This window comes from Drosophila persimilis, unplaced genomic scaffold (assembly GCF_003286085.1).
Source record: "Drosophila persimilis strain 14011-0111.01,24,50 unplaced genomic scaffold, DperRS2 tig00000900-arrow-arrow-pilon, whole genome shotgun sequence".
Taxonomy (NCBI): Eukaryota; Metazoa; Arthropoda; class Insecta; order Diptera; family Drosophilidae; genus Drosophila; species Drosophila persimilis.
In genome coordinates this window covers 577,392-596,532 of record NW_020825369.1, presented here as the reverse complement: position 1 = coordinate 596,532, position 19,141 = coordinate 577,392, and the positions used below count along the sequence as shown (strand labels likewise).

Below are 19,141 nucleotides of genomic sequence, written 5' to 3'. Positions count from 1 at the left end.
CCAATCCCTCGCCCATACCCACACTCTCGTCTGCTCCAGCGGCGGCCACAGTGGCGGCCAAGCAGTTGGCCCAGACCTTCCAGCTGTCCGCCAATTCCGCCTTCAACCTTGCCCTGCCGCCGAGCTTCTACCGCCTGCCAGGCAGCAGCAGCAGCAGCAGCAATCACACCGAGCCACAGGCTGCCACGCACACGGACTGCTCGGGCCTGGAGTACGGACACGGACACGAGCCGGAGATGGATCTGATCAATCCGTACATGCGGCACCACCACGCCATGGCCGCGGCGGACTACCAGCAACAGCTGGCGGACTACCACAGTGCGGCGGCTGCGGCGGCGGTCTACGCCAACAACAACAACAACAGCAGCAACAGCAACAACCACAACCACAACAGCAGTCCCCTGATGCTGCTGAAGGCAGCGGCCCACGGCGGAGGCCTCAAGTCCTCGTCCGCCGAAGATTCCCCTTCGACGACGCCGCCGCCCGCCTCCTCGCGCCTCCACTCGGAGTCGTCGCCATCGCCGCGCTACGAGCACAACTCCAGCCCCGGCGTGGACAGCGCCAAGTCCTTCGCACTCAGCGGCGGCGAGGAGCAGTGCCAGAACAGCGAGTCCGCCAGTCCCCCGCCGCCACTCGACTACAGCCCCGAGAACCTGACCAGTCGCGGCAAGTTCCACCACCACCACTCGGTCAATCCGTTGGCCCTGCACAACCACAACCACACCCACAGTGGGCATCTCAACAACAACCACAGTGGGCACCTCAACAACAACAGCATCAACAACAACAGCATGGGCATGGAGCACAAGCTGCCCCTCAGCTTCCTGGGTCCTCCGCTGGCCGCCCTCCACTCGATGACCACAGAGATGAAGACTGCCCAGGGGGGGTCCGGGGTGGGAGCCAGCGGCGGTCCCTCCGCCGCCGGCAACGGCCTCTCCTATGGCCACAGTCCAAACGCGCATCTGATCAGCGATCGCGGCTCGGGTGGCAGCTCCTCGTCGTCCTCCACCACGGCCACCACCACGAACAGCCAGGGAGCCCCCAATCCGCATGGCATCGATACGATTCTGTCGAAACCACCGCCGGTCACATCGGCGGGCCTAAGTGCTTTAACAGGAGGTGAGTGCAAACGATCAGCGGTATCATGGAAGAGTGGCATAAGATGGAGATGAGGATCGGCTAGACTTTTATGGGTACAATATCTAGATTTTTAGGGATTTAAAGTTACATTGAAGAGTACTAGTATCTCTCTATTATATAAGAGAGTTTTGGGTCACATATCGGCGCGAGAGAGTCAAGAGAAGCGAGTGGCGTACGAACGAAGCGAGTGGCGTACGAACGAAGCGAGTGGCGTACGAGCGAAGCGAGTGAGCAGGGGTTCTTGTCTTTCTATAAACTTCGATCCGTATTCTCAGCCTACCCGAAAGTCACGGAATAAGAAAATCTAGACTCAGATTCTACAATTGATTCTTTTAATCACCTTAGAGCTTGCTACCGTTTAGTTCCGTTTAATTATTGTATAGAATACCCCATAGAAATGTGTCTTCTTTTTTTTCAATTAAAATTCAGTTTATTCCCGAGTAAAACCAATCTCGTAGGTGCACTCGAAGAGGTCTCTCTCTGTCTCCCCTCAGACCTAATTTCGATTAACCCAATCATTGTGCAACATTTAGACCTGTACTTCAATAGATACTCGCATTATGCATGCTCCACGCCCACGAAAAAAAAAGAAGATAAAATAATATATTTTAAATGCTGCAAAAACGGGTTTCGCAAACAAACAACAACAACAACCAAAAAAAAAAAAGAGCGCTAAAAATTTGTTTTGCGAATCCGGTTTGGCATGATTCCATGTGATTCAATAAAACGAAGCCCAGGCCCCTGTCATTGCCCCGCGCCCCCGCGGCCCGCCCTGCCCCGAATACCCTGCATACATACATAATCAGGGCAATTTTAGATATTAAGCACAGCAATTTCTATGCGATCCGAAATGGTCATAATATCCGATTGCGAAATTGCCACAAAACGTAATGAGATACGCGTTTTAACTTAAATGTTGCAGCAATTAGTTGTCAAATTGTTTGTAATTAAATCAAAATGACACATGAAAAACGTGCGTCCATAGCGGTGAATGGGGTCGACGGGGGGCGGGGGACAGGGGGGAGTGACGTGTGACGTTGTCGTTTCCATAAAATGATTTTTGAATTTTTGGAATTTTCTTTCTCTTTTCTATGTATGAGGGATTTTTTGACAGTCAAATGTGGAGCCGTGACAGCGGCGGTCAGGAGACAGGGTGCCGACAATTTGCCATCAAATTTTTAATTATTTTTAACGAGGGCGTTTATGTGATTTGGCCGTTTCGGCCAGCAAGCAGGCAAACAGGCAAAACAGGCAAAACAGGCAAACAAAACGCTTCTCATTCTGTTTATGACAAATTATTTAATGGCTTTTAATTAATCCGAACAAATTTTCTTATTGTATTGGCGAATGAGTGAGGCATGAGTGGGCAGAAAACATTTTTGGGCAGCCCCGAACGAGAACGAGTCGAGCAGAAATAATCTTTTCGGGGGATTAGTTAATGGGGGAGGTATTTGCCAGCGATTACATAACCGATGATGAGTGACAGCTACTCAGCGGTATTTCAGCCGAAGGTATCCCATATAATAGATTATCAATGGAGAACAAATGCATTTTATTATAACTTGACTCCCCCTCCTCTACAGCTGGCATACCCCGCTTCTCGATTGCGGCCGCTGCCGCGGGCATGGCCCAGTATCTGTCGCAGAGCCAGGGAGCGCCGCTGAAGACCCATGCCGGACACATTGTGGACCGCACTCACCTGTACTGGCCGGGACTGCAGGGCCTGGTGGCCAATCCGATAGCGTGGCGAGAGCGTCTATCCAATACGAGTGAGTACCTACCACAGAAAGCCTCTAATTTGCAAAAATCTATCGATCGATCGGTAATCAGGCCGGACTGAATAGAGCGCGTAATTTGGTTACGATTGTCCGCGGACTGTCAACGGGCACACCCCGTTGCGGCGGCGGGTTCCGACTTCCTGTTGGGAGGGGAAACCGAAACCGAACCCCAAACCGTTAACAAAGCGAAGCGAATGGCCCCCTAATGATCGTGGTGATCAGGCGAGGGCTTCTCAAGTGATTACCAATATGATTTACAGCGTGCAGGGGGCAAGACGAGGCTGAGCTTACAGTTGCAGTTCTGCTCGAGGCCCAGGCAAAGGCCCAGGCAAAGGCCCAGGCAAAGGCCCAGGCAGCTACCATTGTCCAGCTCATTAATAAGTGTTGAGGAATCACTTTAACACGATCAGGGAGTTCAGAGAGCTCTCGCCATGACTCCACACAAAAGTCGATAATGATGATGATGATGGGAAGAGATGGCAAGAGATCGGATGGGATGGCATGAGATGGGATGGCTCGACATATGAAATATTAATTTACTGGCTCGCTTTCGATCTGGTCTCTGGTTTCTGATTTCTGATCTGGTTACTTCATTATTATATCTATTTATAGGAGCCATCTCTCTCTCTGTCTCTCTGTCTGTCTCTCCCTTCCTGAGACCCTAAGCTCATTAAGTAATGTGGCACCATCTCGAAACTCGTTTTTCTTTTCCCAATTGTTTATTTGTTTAAAGTCTCCCGCATCAACATCTGGTTCGCATTGGCAATTGATTTGATTTAGTGGGCTATGGGCTACTGCTGCTGTTTGGCTTTTAATTGCGTCCATGACGGGGCACAAATGTCTTGGCCCAAAGTCGGAAATCGTTCACAATTTTCCTATAGCTGAGGCACAGATATGTGGCTGTGTGCTGTGTGCTGTGCCCATGTTTTTCTTGTGTTTGATTTGATTTCTGAAGTGTGTCGTGTCGTGTCGTTAGGTGTCGAGGAATTTTCAAGCGTTTGGTAGCTCTGTGGCCACCACTAAGCAAATATTGATTTAATTGATTTGCTAAACAGAGCAGAAAGCCGTACTGGAGAGGAGCCGTACTCCAGCCAGCTCTAAGCTGTAAATGAGGGAGTCGCAAAGTGGAAGGGAATTGGAAATAGATCAATTTGATCCACTCGTTAAGCCGGAGAATCGTCCTCACTGGGTTCCAACGAGCTTAGATCCATCTGTAAGAAATCGCTTCATATATTTTTGATGACCCCAATGATTAATCTATCTGTAGCCAGCGATAACTAACCTATCCTATGGTTTGATAGCTGATAAACTGAACTGATAAACCGATAGAACCAAGACCTCTATCAACAAACTTAATCCCCTTTCAATTGGGCTTTCGAAGCCAATAAATTGCCATTAATGAATTGCCAGGCAAATATTAATAATAATAATCACATGATAGCATTAAACAGGTGCCGTGGCATGGTCTGTTGAATGAAAAATTCCCGGCATAATCAAAGAGTAAATAATGCCAGTTAGAGAATATTCCCTGCCCGCATACGAAATCAGCTAATCAAATGCAATTGCATTATTAATAACAAATAAAATGTGTTGAAAAGCAGAGGCAAAAAAAAAAACCAGAGCACTCTTTTGAGCGAAGGGAACTACGGCCGTGTCTGTGTGTGTGTGTGTGTGTGTGTGTTGTGCGCACACGCACACATAGGCACTACGGAAAGCGCTCTCTTTTAGCCTTGTTAACATGACAGCCTACAAGCACATAGACACACGCACACACACACACACACACACACATTTATTTGGGGCCTGTCCCCATTTCAGGATAAAAAAAAAAACAAAACACACCAAGAACCAACCCTTGGACCTGCCACCGCTGCGTCTTCTTCGCCTACGTCTAGATAATAATGTGGCAACATATTCTCCCAGCGTCTGGGTCTGCCCTTATCTCCCTATATACATATAGACCTCCTTTCGTATATACAGACATACATTTGTATGTATTTATGGTAGAGAAATCCATTCCGCTTTAACATTGCTTTCGGGCTAAAAAGTTGGTTGCCTCCTTGGTGCGGCGTCTGGGCCAACAGCTGTCGCATCGCGTTTACCATAAATATATGTATGTTTATATTCGAGTAAAAATAAATAAATATATACATACATATATACGAAAGTGAATGGATAGATATTCATGTAAATATGCGGAAATATGAGAATGTTTTACGGCGGCCAAAGTTAACCGAAACCGAGAAATGATGTGGAAACAATGAGCAACAGCAACTGACAATTGAAACATGTTTTTCAATTTTTATTTTATGGCCTGTTATTGCGGGTTGTGCGATTCTATAAAATATTGATTTTTCACAGGGCCTGTTTGGGGAAAAGATGTGATAAAGCCATGTTTTCAACAATAAACAATGATTAATTAAGTATGAATTGAATGCCATGAAATCAAATTGCCTCACATGTGTGTTTAGTCGACCCATAAACTCCGAGCATTAAAACAAAAACAAAAAAAAAGGAATAAAATAAAGCGAGACAACCACATTCTGCTAATGAAATAATTAACTTTAACATAAAAAGTAAATACAGCAAAAAAAGGGGAAAAAGGGGAAAAAAGCGAGCCATTAATTCAGAGAGCGAGCCGGCAACAGAAACCGCATCCAGCATTTGACACAATTCATTAAGCTTAATGAAGACAGCGAGAGGGAGACAGCACGGGCCTGTCTAGCTGTTGCTGTTGCTGTTGCTGTTGCGTTTAATTAAAATTCAAGTGGCATTTTGTGTGTCAGCCCTCCCCGCTCCACCTTCCCCCCAGGCGAAACTTGTGCTTTAAGCATATAATCGGGCATAAAACAGGCCATAAAACAATGCACAGAGACAGGGACGGCAACAGTGGCACTTAATGAGGCCAGAGGCAGAGGCTGGGGCAGGGGCAGGGGCAGGGGCAACCAGGTAGGAGGTATGTATATAAAAAGATGCGGATTAGTGGCAGGCGGCTGTCAGGGCGAGAGGGGGAGAGGGGGGAAGGGGGCTTGGCTGCCGCACAACCAGAAACCAGATTGTGCTGAAGATCTTACAAGATTGTGGCACAATCGGGGAACACGCCTGAACTTCAGATTTGGCTGCTTTCTAATTGAAGTTTTTCTATTTTTTTTCTCATTTTGAAACAGAAATACTATTTTAATATTCACTCTCAAAAATCAATTCAGCCACTTGTCCATTATTCCCCTCGATAATCGCCTGTCTATCAACATTTGGTTTTAACAACTGTCTCGCGGAAGGCCAGACACACTCCACCCTCTGCCACCCCCTGGATCTTCCCCTTCACACCCGATAATAAATGACTTTTTAATATTTTCAATAACGGAAACATTTACACAAAACAGCACACGCCCATCAGCCTCCGCCTCCTAAAACAGAGGCGGAAAAAAAATGTCCAAAAAATATTAACGCCATAAAAAATTATTGCGAGTGAAAGAAAATGAAACAGAAAGCGGAAAAAACGTGGCAGTGGAAAGAAAAAACAAAAAACGAGGATTTGGCAGGAGGCTGAAGGCTGAAGGCAGGAAGGCAGGAAGGCAGGAAAAAGTGCAAATGCAGCGATGCCAACAGGGTGACTTATGCGATTATAGACAACTGCCGCTGACTCGCTGGAAGAATGGTATCGAGGGTGGCCAGGGGGACGGAGGGGAGGAGGGTAGGAGGGGAGGAGGGGGAGGGCAGATCCATTTCATTGCAATGCGTTTGAGGGCCGTGACATGAGCAAATAAACGCTTCATATTTGTCGGTTATTTATGAGGGTCCTTTGCAGGGACGCAGCTGCCAACCGCCAAGCCACCCGAGAGCAGGGCCCGCTACAGAGACTATAGAGAATACAAAAATTATCACTGCTACAATTTTTCTTGCCAGGGATTATGCTTGTTACCCCCCCCCGAAGCCCGGTCCCTCCCGCGGACGGGGTCCCCCTTTATTGACAAGTCTTGTTAAGCTCCAGAATTGTCTGTGAAACAACAAAAAAACCTTATAAATTGAATGCCACAAATTTGGCAGGGATTTCGCTTTCAATATTTCGAACATTGCAATCAAATGAGAGCATACCAGAATTCCAGAGGAAACGGTGATGAAAGCTGTGCGAAAGATGGTTTGTGAAATACACGAAAGAATTCTCTGTGAACCCAGCCGAAACGCCATTTCCCTACACCTTCAGTACGCAGTTTAATTGCAATCCTTTCTTGTTCTAGTTGGCGCCCATAACCCAGAAAAAGATATCCTTATCTGTATGAAAGCTGTTAGAAATAACCATTTAAATTAATAATTTTGCACAAATGGCACCAAAGTATCATAAAGGGACTCAAAGTTTCGACCCAAGCCCGTGCCCGAGCCCGAGCTAAAAAAGGCAGCCCAGCCACCCCCCTTCGAGGGCAACGGCTGTCTGTGGCTTTACCTTTTGCCAACCTCATTTCCCTTTTTGCCCTTGTGCATATTTAGTTAAATCATTTCACATAATTAGGGATCATTTAATAATGGGGTGACATTAATTGAAAGGACACATGCACAGACACCCTGGCAGCCCTGCCATAGGCCCAACACCCACCACAACTTCACTCCCACTCCCACTCCCACACCCATCTCCTTCCCATTCCCATTCCCATTCCCATGGCTTCCGTTTAATTTTATGACCACCCACCGACCATGTCCACTTGACTGACTTTACGAGCCAACAGGGCACGTACATTCCCGCCTCCCCTTTCCCCCGGTTCACCTCCGACAGGGGCGTGGCCGCATGGGTGGGCGTTTTGTTTTTGGACCACTTGGCGTGGCCTGGCCTGGCCTGCTTTTATTGGCCTCTCGTCGTCGTCGTCGTCGTCGTCGTCGTCGTCGCTTTTGCTAATTGATTTTAATGAAGGCTCCGAGAGGCCGACCCTCCGTCGACCATCAACGGAACGGCAAAAGTTTCGGTCCCCATGCTGGCCTGTCCCATAAATTGCTGCGGTCAATTTCGGTTTGTTAATTGTGTAAACGTGTGCATAGGGATTTTTTCTTTTTTTTTTTTTCCTTTGCACTTTTTGAATATATATTTTGTGTCCAAATTGTAATTAGTGTGCAATTATTATTTGGTTGGGACACATTTTACGAGATAGAACATTACAATGGAGCACAAAGATAGCTTCAAAGATAAAACTATATAGGGGCAAAGGAAGCCTCTCTTCCTCCCTTCAAATTACGTGGAAGCCCGCTATCAATGGCTGTCAAAAACAAACTAAGTCCTCAAATTTTGACAGAAATCTGCTGAAAGATGCCTTTTGACAGAAAACAGTGTTGCCCTACCATTTAGAAGGCGGAAAATTGAACAGCCCTTGTAAATTTAAAAGAGTATTCTTCTACTGCTTCTACTACTATTCGAAGACTGTTTAAAAGTATAAATAAAATACCACATGAAAACATAGCAAAGTTCCAAAGAAAATTATATAGCTTTTATAATGCGTTTTTAGCTGTAAATAAATATTCGAGTTCTACTTGTATTTAATGGACACCACACCATCCCCAAACACCTTTCTGCGGGCGATACTCAAAAACTTTATGCCCAAATTAGCAGCTGTCGCCTCGTAAACAATTAATAAATGTCACAAAACTTTCGTGCCACAACACCGAAATCGTTTGCCATCCACCATCCACCATCCGCAGGATGCGATGCCAACTTTGTCCTCTTTGTCATATTTTTGGGGCGACATTATTTAAGAATTCATAATTAACATTAAATGCTGGGAAACTGAGCGGGGAAACGCCTGTAAACAAGGTACTAAAATGTTGAAATTTGTGAGATTTGAAAAGTTTTCGCGGGCCACCATAAATATTCAATTTTAAATTCCAAGAGGAACGGACAGCGTTCGACAATCAAATGCAAACGGAATAATCGGAACGAATTCGATTTCCCTTCTTTGTTTTTTTTTTTTTTGTTGCAGTGTCCGCCAATCTATCGCAGTCGCATCAGCATCATCCATCGAACGACAAGGATGGCAAGAAGAAACACACCCGCCCAACATTCAGTGGCCAGCAGATCTTCGCCCTGGAAAAGACATTCGAGCAGACGAAATATCTGGCTGGACCAGAGCGTGCCAAGCTCGCGTATGCCCTGGGAATGTCCGAGTCGCAGGTTAAGGTAAGCACATCCAACGCTCAAACTCACTCACTCGGACCTCGGACCGAAGCCCTCACTGTCTGTATGCAAATTAAAAGCCCATAAAATGGCGGATGAAGCCCAAAAAAGGTAGACTCACATTTTTACGCCCTGTCTTCTCTGACAAATTTGCATTTTTATTGAAAGCCAAATCTCGTGGATTTTTTTTTTGGCCTTACGCCGAGCACACAAAATGGCGCCAATGGGCCACGCAACCCTGGGCCTAGTCCCAGTCGGCTGTGCCCCAAGGACTTAGTGCATCACCGATCCACAAACACCCCATAAAACACCATTTTAAAGTTGCCTTTTTCCACCCAACATCCCAAAATCCACAAAAAAAAGGAAGGAAGGAAGGAAGGAAATGTTATCAACAAATAAATCCTTTGTGTCGTCAAATTTGTTGTCATCAACTTTTGCCGTAATCCGGACCCATCGAAACGCACGTGTCATTGTCTGTAGCCCGTGGTTTTGCCACACCCGAGTCGCGTCTGCCGCCTGGGGGTGGGGGGGGATACAGTATCTGTGTATCTACATTTTCGGTCTCCCCTCTTTGGGATTGTAATTTTGAATTAGTTGTAAGCCGGCGCAGGTTAATTGGTTTGCGGTGGGGTTTAAGAGGTGGGAGGACAAGGAGTCGCTAAACGGGGTTGCCCGCTCTTAATGAGGGGAGTTTCGGAGATGTCTCTCGAAGGGGAGAACGTAAGAGTAACGGCTAGTTGGGAACATTTCCCAAAATATCCATGATAAATATGAAATTTCAATTGAAAATCCTTCCCAAGGAAGAAACCTGATCAGATTACCTCATTAGAATGACATGATTGCCTCGTTTGTGCGACAGTTGCAACATCCCCCCGTTTGCTTGCACCACACACAGACACACACGCACGCAACAAACACAACTGTGCCACAAATCAGTATCTGGAGTTGAGAGTGGAAAAGAAATCACGTTTATGATGAGGGAAAATGATTAATTGCCAAAGAATGAGGCACAGGACAGACAGAGATAGACACAGAAGAAAAGCGTGAGCATAAAGGCAGAGAGAGAGAGAGAGAGAGAGAGATAGAGATAGAGATGGATAGATGAACATTCAGGATTGATGGCTTGAGCTGCAGCTAAATATGCGTCATTTTGTGCTAAGACTAAGCAGATATCAGAGAGAGCGAGAGAGAGGGGCAGAGTACGCGCTGCGCTGATGACGAGAACAAATGGACAGAGAGACAGAGAGATGAATCGAAACTGCAGGATTGGGTTGACTCTGACCCCCATCTGGTCTGGTGTGCTCTGCTGTGCTCTGGGCGCGGTCCTAGACCTGTCCCCTGGTCTCGTCTCGTCTCGTCTCGTCTCTCTGATAGACATGCCAAATGACTGCATGACTTTTGGGTGAGTGTAAATTAAATTCTGGACCCGGGATGGAACAGAGTGCAGATGGGACAGGGCCAGGGACAGGGACAGGGACAGCAGGCAAACGTCGAGGCTGCCCAGCTTCATACATATTCAATTAGTGTGCGTGCATGTGTGGCTCTGAGGGAGCCGTAGGACAGAGCCAGATGAAAAACAGCCATGACGATGATAGTATGCAAATTGACAAACAAAAAGCCAGAGCTGGACAACAGCCGGGAGCCGGGAGCCAGGAGCCGCCCACAGGCAGGCACACACGCAGCCAAATTATGACAGACACACTCACGAGCCACCCAACATGCAAAGCAGGCTGGACGGACACCCTGTATCTGTGTGTGTGTGCGGGCTCTTGGCCAAATGATCTTGACAAGAATAATTGCGCTGTTATCATAATTAAAACCGTTTTTGGACACACACACACACCCACACCCACACACAGCCACACAGGGAGCGAGAGTCCTTTGGTCCTTCGTTTTAGCAATCATTTAATGCAAATGGTCGCCATTTTGTACGCTCTTATGAGAGCGAGACATCCGATTCGGGCCGCACTCCTCTCACCGCCACTCCGCCACTCCCCGAGTGAGTTATAGCGTCTGTGGCCATTATTAATGACGTTCCATGTGTGGGAAGAGATTCGAGATACCAGATACCAGATACCAGATTCCCTGGCATAGTTAGCTCCATTTCGTGCAATAAAATTATTGCATGTTTTGTTGTTATAGCTTTTTCGTGATTTTTACCCATGCCCAAGCCCAAGCCCAAGCCCAGGACAGACCCAGACCCAGACCCAGACCCGACCCCCGTTGTCGTTTTGCATAAATGTAATGGCATTATGGATCCTCTGATTGCACAGTCCATGTATGTAAACACTCTGCTTTGGATTGTTATTGTTTTGCCAATGGTAGGTGGATAATGTAAGTCGGGAGGGGGCGGGCCGGGCCGGGCCCCCTTGGTGTAATTTGCTAAAACCTTCGGACACATTTGGGGAATTAATTAAATGAGCTGGAGGGTCGTATTCCCATTGGTTAAACCAGTGTAATTGGGCTGGAAGATATACTTACACTACTGGCCAAAATAATAGGTACACGCTTATGGGCTTTTTTTCTTATACAACTTTTCTCATAAGCATTTTTCAAATATATATTTTATGATCGATTAAACCTTAAAAATATAAACAAAGGCTGACCAACGTAATAAGTACACCAATTCTACGAATCGAAAAACTAAAAGCGTATCAACATTTTTCCACTTTTTTCTTATGATTTATATTTATTACGAAGTACTTCCGAAGTATTTTTTTGGCCAGTAGTGTATAGAAAGCTAGGAGATACGCTCTAAATATATGTACCATATGAGTTAGTACTCGAAGGAACTTCGTAATGGATTCCAAACCATCTAGAACTTATATGGAGATCCATCTTTTACCGAATCTACCGAAATTATCATTTTTTCGACTGCCATAAAACATCACTGGCAAAGTGCTATTTGTTATAGATGGAAACAAGATTTTATTATTGTTAAAATGTCTTTTTATGAGCCGTGGAAGCGGGCCGCATAATTAGCACCAGAATAATGAAAGCTTATAGACCAAATCCAATTCCAGGCGGCTGTCAGAAGTGACAGTTTGGCAACGACATTCAATGGCCGATATCTGACGAAACCCGACAGCCCAACAAGCTGACAATGGGGCGGCAGTTCATAAAACCTTATGACAGAACTTTGAAATAGAGTGTCTAATTGATTTTATTTTTTTTCGGGATGAGAAAGAATTCCATTGTGCCCGGCTAATGGATGTGATTGTGTGTTAATGAATGGTTTGGACATTTACATACGAGTATCCGTATTCTAGGGCTCTCTTCTCGTAGAGCCATAAGAAGCTGACTTATAGGGTCGGTCGCCATCATTGCTCAGCAATTAGTCAAATAACCAAAAAAAGAAGAGAAAAAAAAAACCAAGAAAAAGAGGAAAAAATAGTGAAAAAGTAAAAACCAAATGCATTTTTATGGTCTGAACCCTGGGATGGGTTGGCATCAAGTTTATGGCTACAAAATACAAAATCAAATAAATCACAAACTCACATAAATACGGGGAGAGCCCGAGTCCGAGTCCGAGCCCGACCCCGGGCCCATATAAAGAGCGAGGGCGAGTCGAAAATTTACGAGCCAGAACTACAAAAATAAATAAATAAATAACAAAAAAAAAAAAACATTCTGTGGACCAATAGGAGGAAAAAAGCAAAGAGCGTGGCCACAGCCAACTTGTCAGCCGATCAGAGAGGTATACTGTATACGACTAAAAGGTAGAGGTCGATGGCGATGTTACCAAAAAGGCACTCACTCGTATTGGGAATCGGCGGAGAGAAGCCATGTTGTAAATTTTCATGACTTTTAAGTATGCCTCTACTACCGACCTATCACCCCTTACCCCCTACCCCTTACCCCCTACCCCTTACCCCCTACCCCTCACCGCTCATTCTGTCTCGCACACAGGACGCGTAAACAAATAAATTTCCAATTTGGCCAAAGAGTCATATATTTCGCTTTGAGGGATCGCACATCAGGAAAGAGGTTTGTTTTTGACATCCCATCCCATCCCGTACCGTCCCATCCCGTACCATCCCGTCCATTCCTACGAAATTTACATAACACTTTTTATCCTTATCTCGGGGGCCCACCTGACGGACAGCTGGACGGGATGGGACTGTGGCACCTCCCGCTGTGGTGGCAAAATGGAATATGTTTTATAACATTTTCCTTTTCCTTTTTGCCTTGTTTTGTGTTGTGTGTGTTGTGTGTGCTGTGTGTGCTGTTTCTGGCGCAATAAATAAATCCCAATACGAAATCGAAGCGTAACGTGACCACGTCAAATTGATTGCCACAATATTTGATTGACTTTGACATGTTGGCTGTCATAAATCCTGCTTCTCTTGACCATCTTTCCGGCAGGGCCTGTGCCTGTGCCCGTACCTGTACCAGCCAAGGCGGCCTCAAAGTTCTCCGCTGCCATAAAAGTGTGCAGAACATTTCTGGAAATTTATTTCAACCAAAGGCCAGGGCGTTGCTACTTAAAATGTAATAAATGCACAGAAAAATCTAAACAAAGACGGAAATACTTATATTGAAATAAACATACAATTCGTTTGATATCGAGAAAAGAGGTTCGGGGAAAATGTTAGCTCCTGTAGCTCTCCACAGAGTCCTGCAATCTGTTGTCATTTCCAACTATGCTGTGCTTTAGTGGGTGCTAGATGACGCATACACAATTCGTTATGATGTCGACAAAAAGTAAGAAGAAGGAGGAGGAGGCAGGAGGAGGCAGGAGGAGGCAGGAGGAGGCAGCCTGCTACTTGCCCCAAGCTCGTTTCTCCTTTTTGCCCATGGCTCAGAGGCAAATCCCGTAACAACATGGACACAGATGTTACCAAAAAATAATGACCATGAAAAGCAGCCTTAATGATGCCAACTAATGTTGTTGTTGTTGTTGCTTGTCTGTTGTTTTTCCGAGAGGACCAAGACACAGTGCGAGTCTGGCTCTTTCGGTGTCGGTGTCGGTGTCGGTGCTGGTGCTGGCGCTGTGTCTGCTGCCTCTGCGGCATGTAGCACACAAGAAATATTAATTGTATTTTTATTTCGCATAATGTTACATATAATAATTACACAAATGTGCAAATGAAGTTGTAAATTATGCTGTATCTGGTTTAATTGCACCTTTGGGCCGTCGTACCCGGCACTGATTTCGCCATGGTCATGGATGGGAAATGTTATTACGCTTTCGTATAGCACTGAAGAGTGCATAAAGAAGGCCTTCCATCTTGGGTTAATTGAGAAAAATACATTTATTACTATTTAAATTTTCGAAATCCCATTGAAATTGTTCAGAAATAGCGACTGAATCTCGACCAACTCTGCCTACAGATTGGCCATTCGCTGAAATCTTGTGTACAACAGAGCTCTTACATTAAGTGCCCACTTAGAAGCTTTGTTAATGATTCTAACTGCAAACAGCTACCAAAAATCTGCTCCATCATCAAACAAATGTAGAAATTATTCCGATTCCGAGGCAGCACACGCCCGCCGCCACCGCCGCCACCGCCGGCATCGCCACCACCGCAGCGGCAACAAAGGAGGCAAGTTGCAGAACGTGCCTGAGACTAGGCACTGGCTGGATTCTGGGTGGTGATTCCCTGTTTAAAACAGGCTGTGAGAACGGTAGGGTGGGTGGGTAGTCGGGGGGAGATGGAGCAACATATGTTGCCACAGGGCGAGGCAAACGAGGCAAACGAGGCTGGCAAAATGAAGCGCAACCAAAGACGTTAGTCATGGTTTTGTGCATAGTTTTTGCAGCCGTTGCTGGGCAACATTCTGCCATTTGGCTGTCCAGGGCTTAATATTGTCTTAATTGAGGGTTAACCGGCGTTGATGATGCGACTTATGGGCTGTTGAGGCAGCCCCCGCAGGACTTAATGACTTTGACAATGTGACTCGCCTAATTACATATGCGGCGAGCGTTTGATTTAAACCTGAAAATTTTCCTGGCATTTATAAAGTTTTACTTACGTTTCGCTTACATTTTCCGTTGCAGGTTTGGTTCCAGAATCGTCGCACCAAATGGCGCAAGCGGCATGCGGCGGAAATGGCCACGGCCAAGAGGAAACAGGACGATATGGGCGGCGATAACGATGGCGACTGCAGCGAGAACATGGACAGCGACAACGAGAGCCTCGACATGGGGGAGACCCCCGCCCAGAGCAAGAGATGTCGCAGCAACAGCTCCTCCCAGCAGCAGCAGCAGCAGCAGGATAATTATCGTCATTAAAACGAATTTACAAAACGGCAATGGAATGAAATTAAATGAAATGGAATGCAACGGAATATACAATACACTTAAAATAAATTTCAAATGCCAGCTAATTAGCTAAAAACCCAAGCAAAAAAGCAGCCACAAAAGCCGCAGCAGCGCAGCCACTAGCGAAAAAAAACTTCCAGAATTTTTTTTTTTGTCTTAATTTTTAAGGTTTTGCCACTTTACCGTCTTCTGAAGACATTCACATCATTTTCCTCTCCTTAAATCTCACTAATTTCCCCCCCAACCCCCCACCAACCCATTTTTTTTTGTAGGTGTGTAAATATTTATGTTAATTTTATAAAAAAACAAAAAAAAAAAGGAAAAAAAATACTAAACACGAAGCTTAATTAACGTCTCTTATTGGTAAGAAGCTAAGAAGAAGAGAACAACTCACAAAAATTTAACTGAATTTATTACATACTGTATGTTTAGTTTCTAAACCCTAAATTTAATGTAATTTCGTGCGTTGGAACAGACTTTAGTTCTTAAATATTAAATCTATATATACACTATTAACGATTAACTATGCTAACGGAGATTGCGTAAACAATATTCATAATATTGACGACGACGATACCGAGGATGATACTGTGAGGGACGATGCGGACGATGATGATTAACTATTCAAGTAAATTATATGTAAAATGTATTTAAATTAAATTGTAATTTTAATTATTTCAAATTGATAATGAATAAATACAAAAGAAAAATATGAAAACCATTTCAAGAGTCTTTTCAATTAACCCTTTCAGGCCGTGATGCATCTGCTCTCAATATTTCTATATTTCTTCTATTTAAGGATTTTTAATAAGATCGATGCCCATCGATTGTGCTGTTTGTTGTATTCTTCGTGTTTTCCGCTGTGCGCTTTATCGTTTCTTGACCACATCGCAGAATTCTGTAGAAACAAATCCGTTTCAAACAATATTTTTTAGGGAAAATTAAAAAAAAAAAAATACATTCTATTATTTAGAACGATTTGCAATCATTTTCTGCAAAAACAAAATGCTCTTTAGCTCAAGTTTTGCGCCGAAATCAATTTCGGGTGTTCTGAAAATACCAGAAAATATCGAACAAAATATCCAAAAATTTCCACGCTATGCAAAGGCCATACATAAAACACTTTAAAAATCGGGAAAATATATTCATTAGTTTAGGGTTAGGTTAAAATATCTTAAGAGCCAGTAGGAAATAATTTGTCTTCTTTTTTCCTATCGACAGTTCAATTTCAGTTCAATAGCTGCAACTTTTAAGATTCTGCCTCTCAAAAACCGCAGTACACTTACATTTCGACTGAAAAAATATATATTATATGTTATTATCAGTAAAAAGAAATCATAGAAATGGCTTAGCCAACAATCCGATCAGCCAACACCCACACACCAGGGCATGGAATAAAGGTTAAAGGTTCGCCAGGGCTCAGCACCTACGTACAGACGGGGATAACAATTACAGACCGGAAATCTGCTTAGGACACTCCTCGCAGTGCAGTCAGAGTGAGAGTCAAAGTCAGACGACAATCCGTCAAGCGGAGAGAGTCAAAAGGATTAACTTGAAATTATTTCTGGCCAACAAGGTGGCAGAGAAAAACAAAAAACGGAACAAACGATATAATAGGCGAAAGGAAAACGACGGAGAGATGGAAAAACGTCACCGAAGAATGAGAATACGTGAATGGAGAAGCAAACTAAAGCCTCAAGATTGATTAACTGTCAATCAAACGAGAATATGAGTAGAAAACATGCGACAGGCCATGAATGAAATCGAAACAGGTTGCAGCAGCCTGTGTGGGGGGACGATAACAATAAATATCATTAAATTATGAATGCCCACCAGGCTGGATAGAAGGGAGTGGGGAGGGGGGAGGGGGGAATGCAACAAGTTTTGATTGAAAGGATTTGGAGATGACAGCGTGAAGACACATCGAAGAAATTGTGGATCAAAGTTGTGCGTGACTCACGAGAACAAAGATCTATGGAGATCTGAAGACATTTCGTGGATAAAATCAAAGCTCTTCCCCATCACTGACTCTCACGCTCACATCCCAAGCAACCCAGTGGCTTCGAGTACTCGGCGATTCATTGAACCGAAGCTGGACTAATGACCGTGAGGCTGTTGCAACTACCGGACTACCATTGTTGACTCGTATCTAATGGAGCACCCACATTAATCATTCTTTAACAGCGAATGCATTGGCAAACAATCGAGCTACTCTGGGGGGGATCCGTCCATTCAAAATACCATTAGCATACCGACGATAATTACCTAGAGGAACCATTAGCATAGGCTCAGCGAATGGCAAACAGCAAACAGCAGCCGTATTACGTGATATAAGAAACTCCAGATCAAAGACCATTGCCAGATCTCCTCCTGAAGAGCCGCTGCTTCTTCTGCATCTTCGTCTGATTCCGCAAACTCATTGGACATATGGAACTGGAACTGGGCACGTTTTCAACAGAATGAAGAGAGTGAGGAATCCGATGAACTTCCGCACAGTTCCGGAGATCTACGGCCTTTTCACCATTGTTTTAGTACGCGCCCAGAGTCAACTTCCAGCAATTGACGGCCGAGTGTGAATTGCCTTTGAATTTGCCATTTCAAATAGGGGTTTCGCCAGCTGCGCAGGCGTCCAAGGCGTCCACGGCGTCCGAGGCGGCTCGGACGTGCTCGGTTTGGTTTCTTTCTTTCCATCTCGATCTCTGTCGGATCGGTTTCAGGTAAATCCCGCTTAAGCCGCTTATTGACGATGAGGTTAAAAGAATTTCATCAAAAAAAAAAAAAACAAGCAAACACAATAAACTGTTCCTGTTTGCAATTTCTGTGTGTTGTGTTCTGTGTTCTGTGTTCCGTTCGAACGTGTCCCTGGTGTATAATTTGACTTAGGACCTTAGGTCTGCTAATCTGCTTGCTGAAATATTGCAGAACCGACTGACTTCGTTTTGGGCTCGCCAATTCGGTTTGTTTGTGTTCTCTGGCGTGTCAAATATAATTTGATTAATTGCTATATTGTTGGGAGAAGCCAGGCGAAGGCCGGCTCGCTCTACTCCTCATTGCACCAGAAAGATCTGTGAAATAATACACTTAAGGGGATTTTCAGGTATTCTCCTATGGAGAACCTACCTGTTGAAAGGCTTTAGACCAGCTTATTCAGAGCATTTTAGTCGGCGAAGCCGAGTAAATGTTAAATATGGAATTTCCTTTAAGGAAGACTCTTCGACAATCGATAAATCGATCGCCTAAAAAGGAACTGCTGGGAAAATTACGAGTACAAGTTGAACCAAATCCAGGGGCTGATGTGAATGTCACCCATAAATAGCACGATTCTCGTACTACTTCGACAACAGCAGACCCAGGCCGTGGGCCTCTCTGGCCAAAAATGTACTCCATAACAGTCAAGAGCAGTTTAGCCTGACAATGACAGGCCAGAGTTTGGAGTTGGCCATCAAATTGCCTGCTGCTCCTCTGACTCCTCTGCCTCCTCTCTTTACCCCTTCGGGTGACACCTCATGAATGTCCGTAGAGTGGAGTGGAGTGAAGTGGAGTGGAGTGGAGAGAACAGCCAACAAAACATAGACACATTTGGTATGGCGTTCGGGGAGGCTACTAAATTGTCCCTCGACACAAATTCGAAATCGATAAATGATAAAAATCAACAGAAACTTCATGGATGCTCCCTCTCTCTCTCCATCGCCATCACCATCACCATCGCCATCTCCATCTCTTTCTATCTGTCTCGCTGTCTCCTTCTCATTGCATCCCTCTCGCTTGCACACTCACTCAAATGATGGCGTCGGCAATGCCGCT

The 19,141-nt window shown here is 45.0% G+C and overlaps 1 protein-coding gene across 1 annotated transcript; it reads left to right on the top strand.

The window, feature by feature from the left end:
- Positions 1 to 227: 227 nt before the first annotated feature.
- LOC6601973 (homeobox protein Nkx-6.1) lies at positions 228 to 15,361 on the top strand. Its single transcript, XM_026993825.1, has 4 exons — positions 228 to 1,119; positions 2,724 to 2,909; positions 8,879 to 9,075; positions 15,074 to 15,361. Exons 1-4 carry the CDS (start codon positions 237 to 239, stop codon positions 15,305 to 15,307), a joined length of 1,500 nt encoding a protein of 499 aa, XP_026849626.1. The 5' UTR covers positions 228 to 236; the 3' UTR covers positions 15,308 to 15,361.
- Positions 15,362 to 19,141: the final 3,780 nt, after the last annotated feature.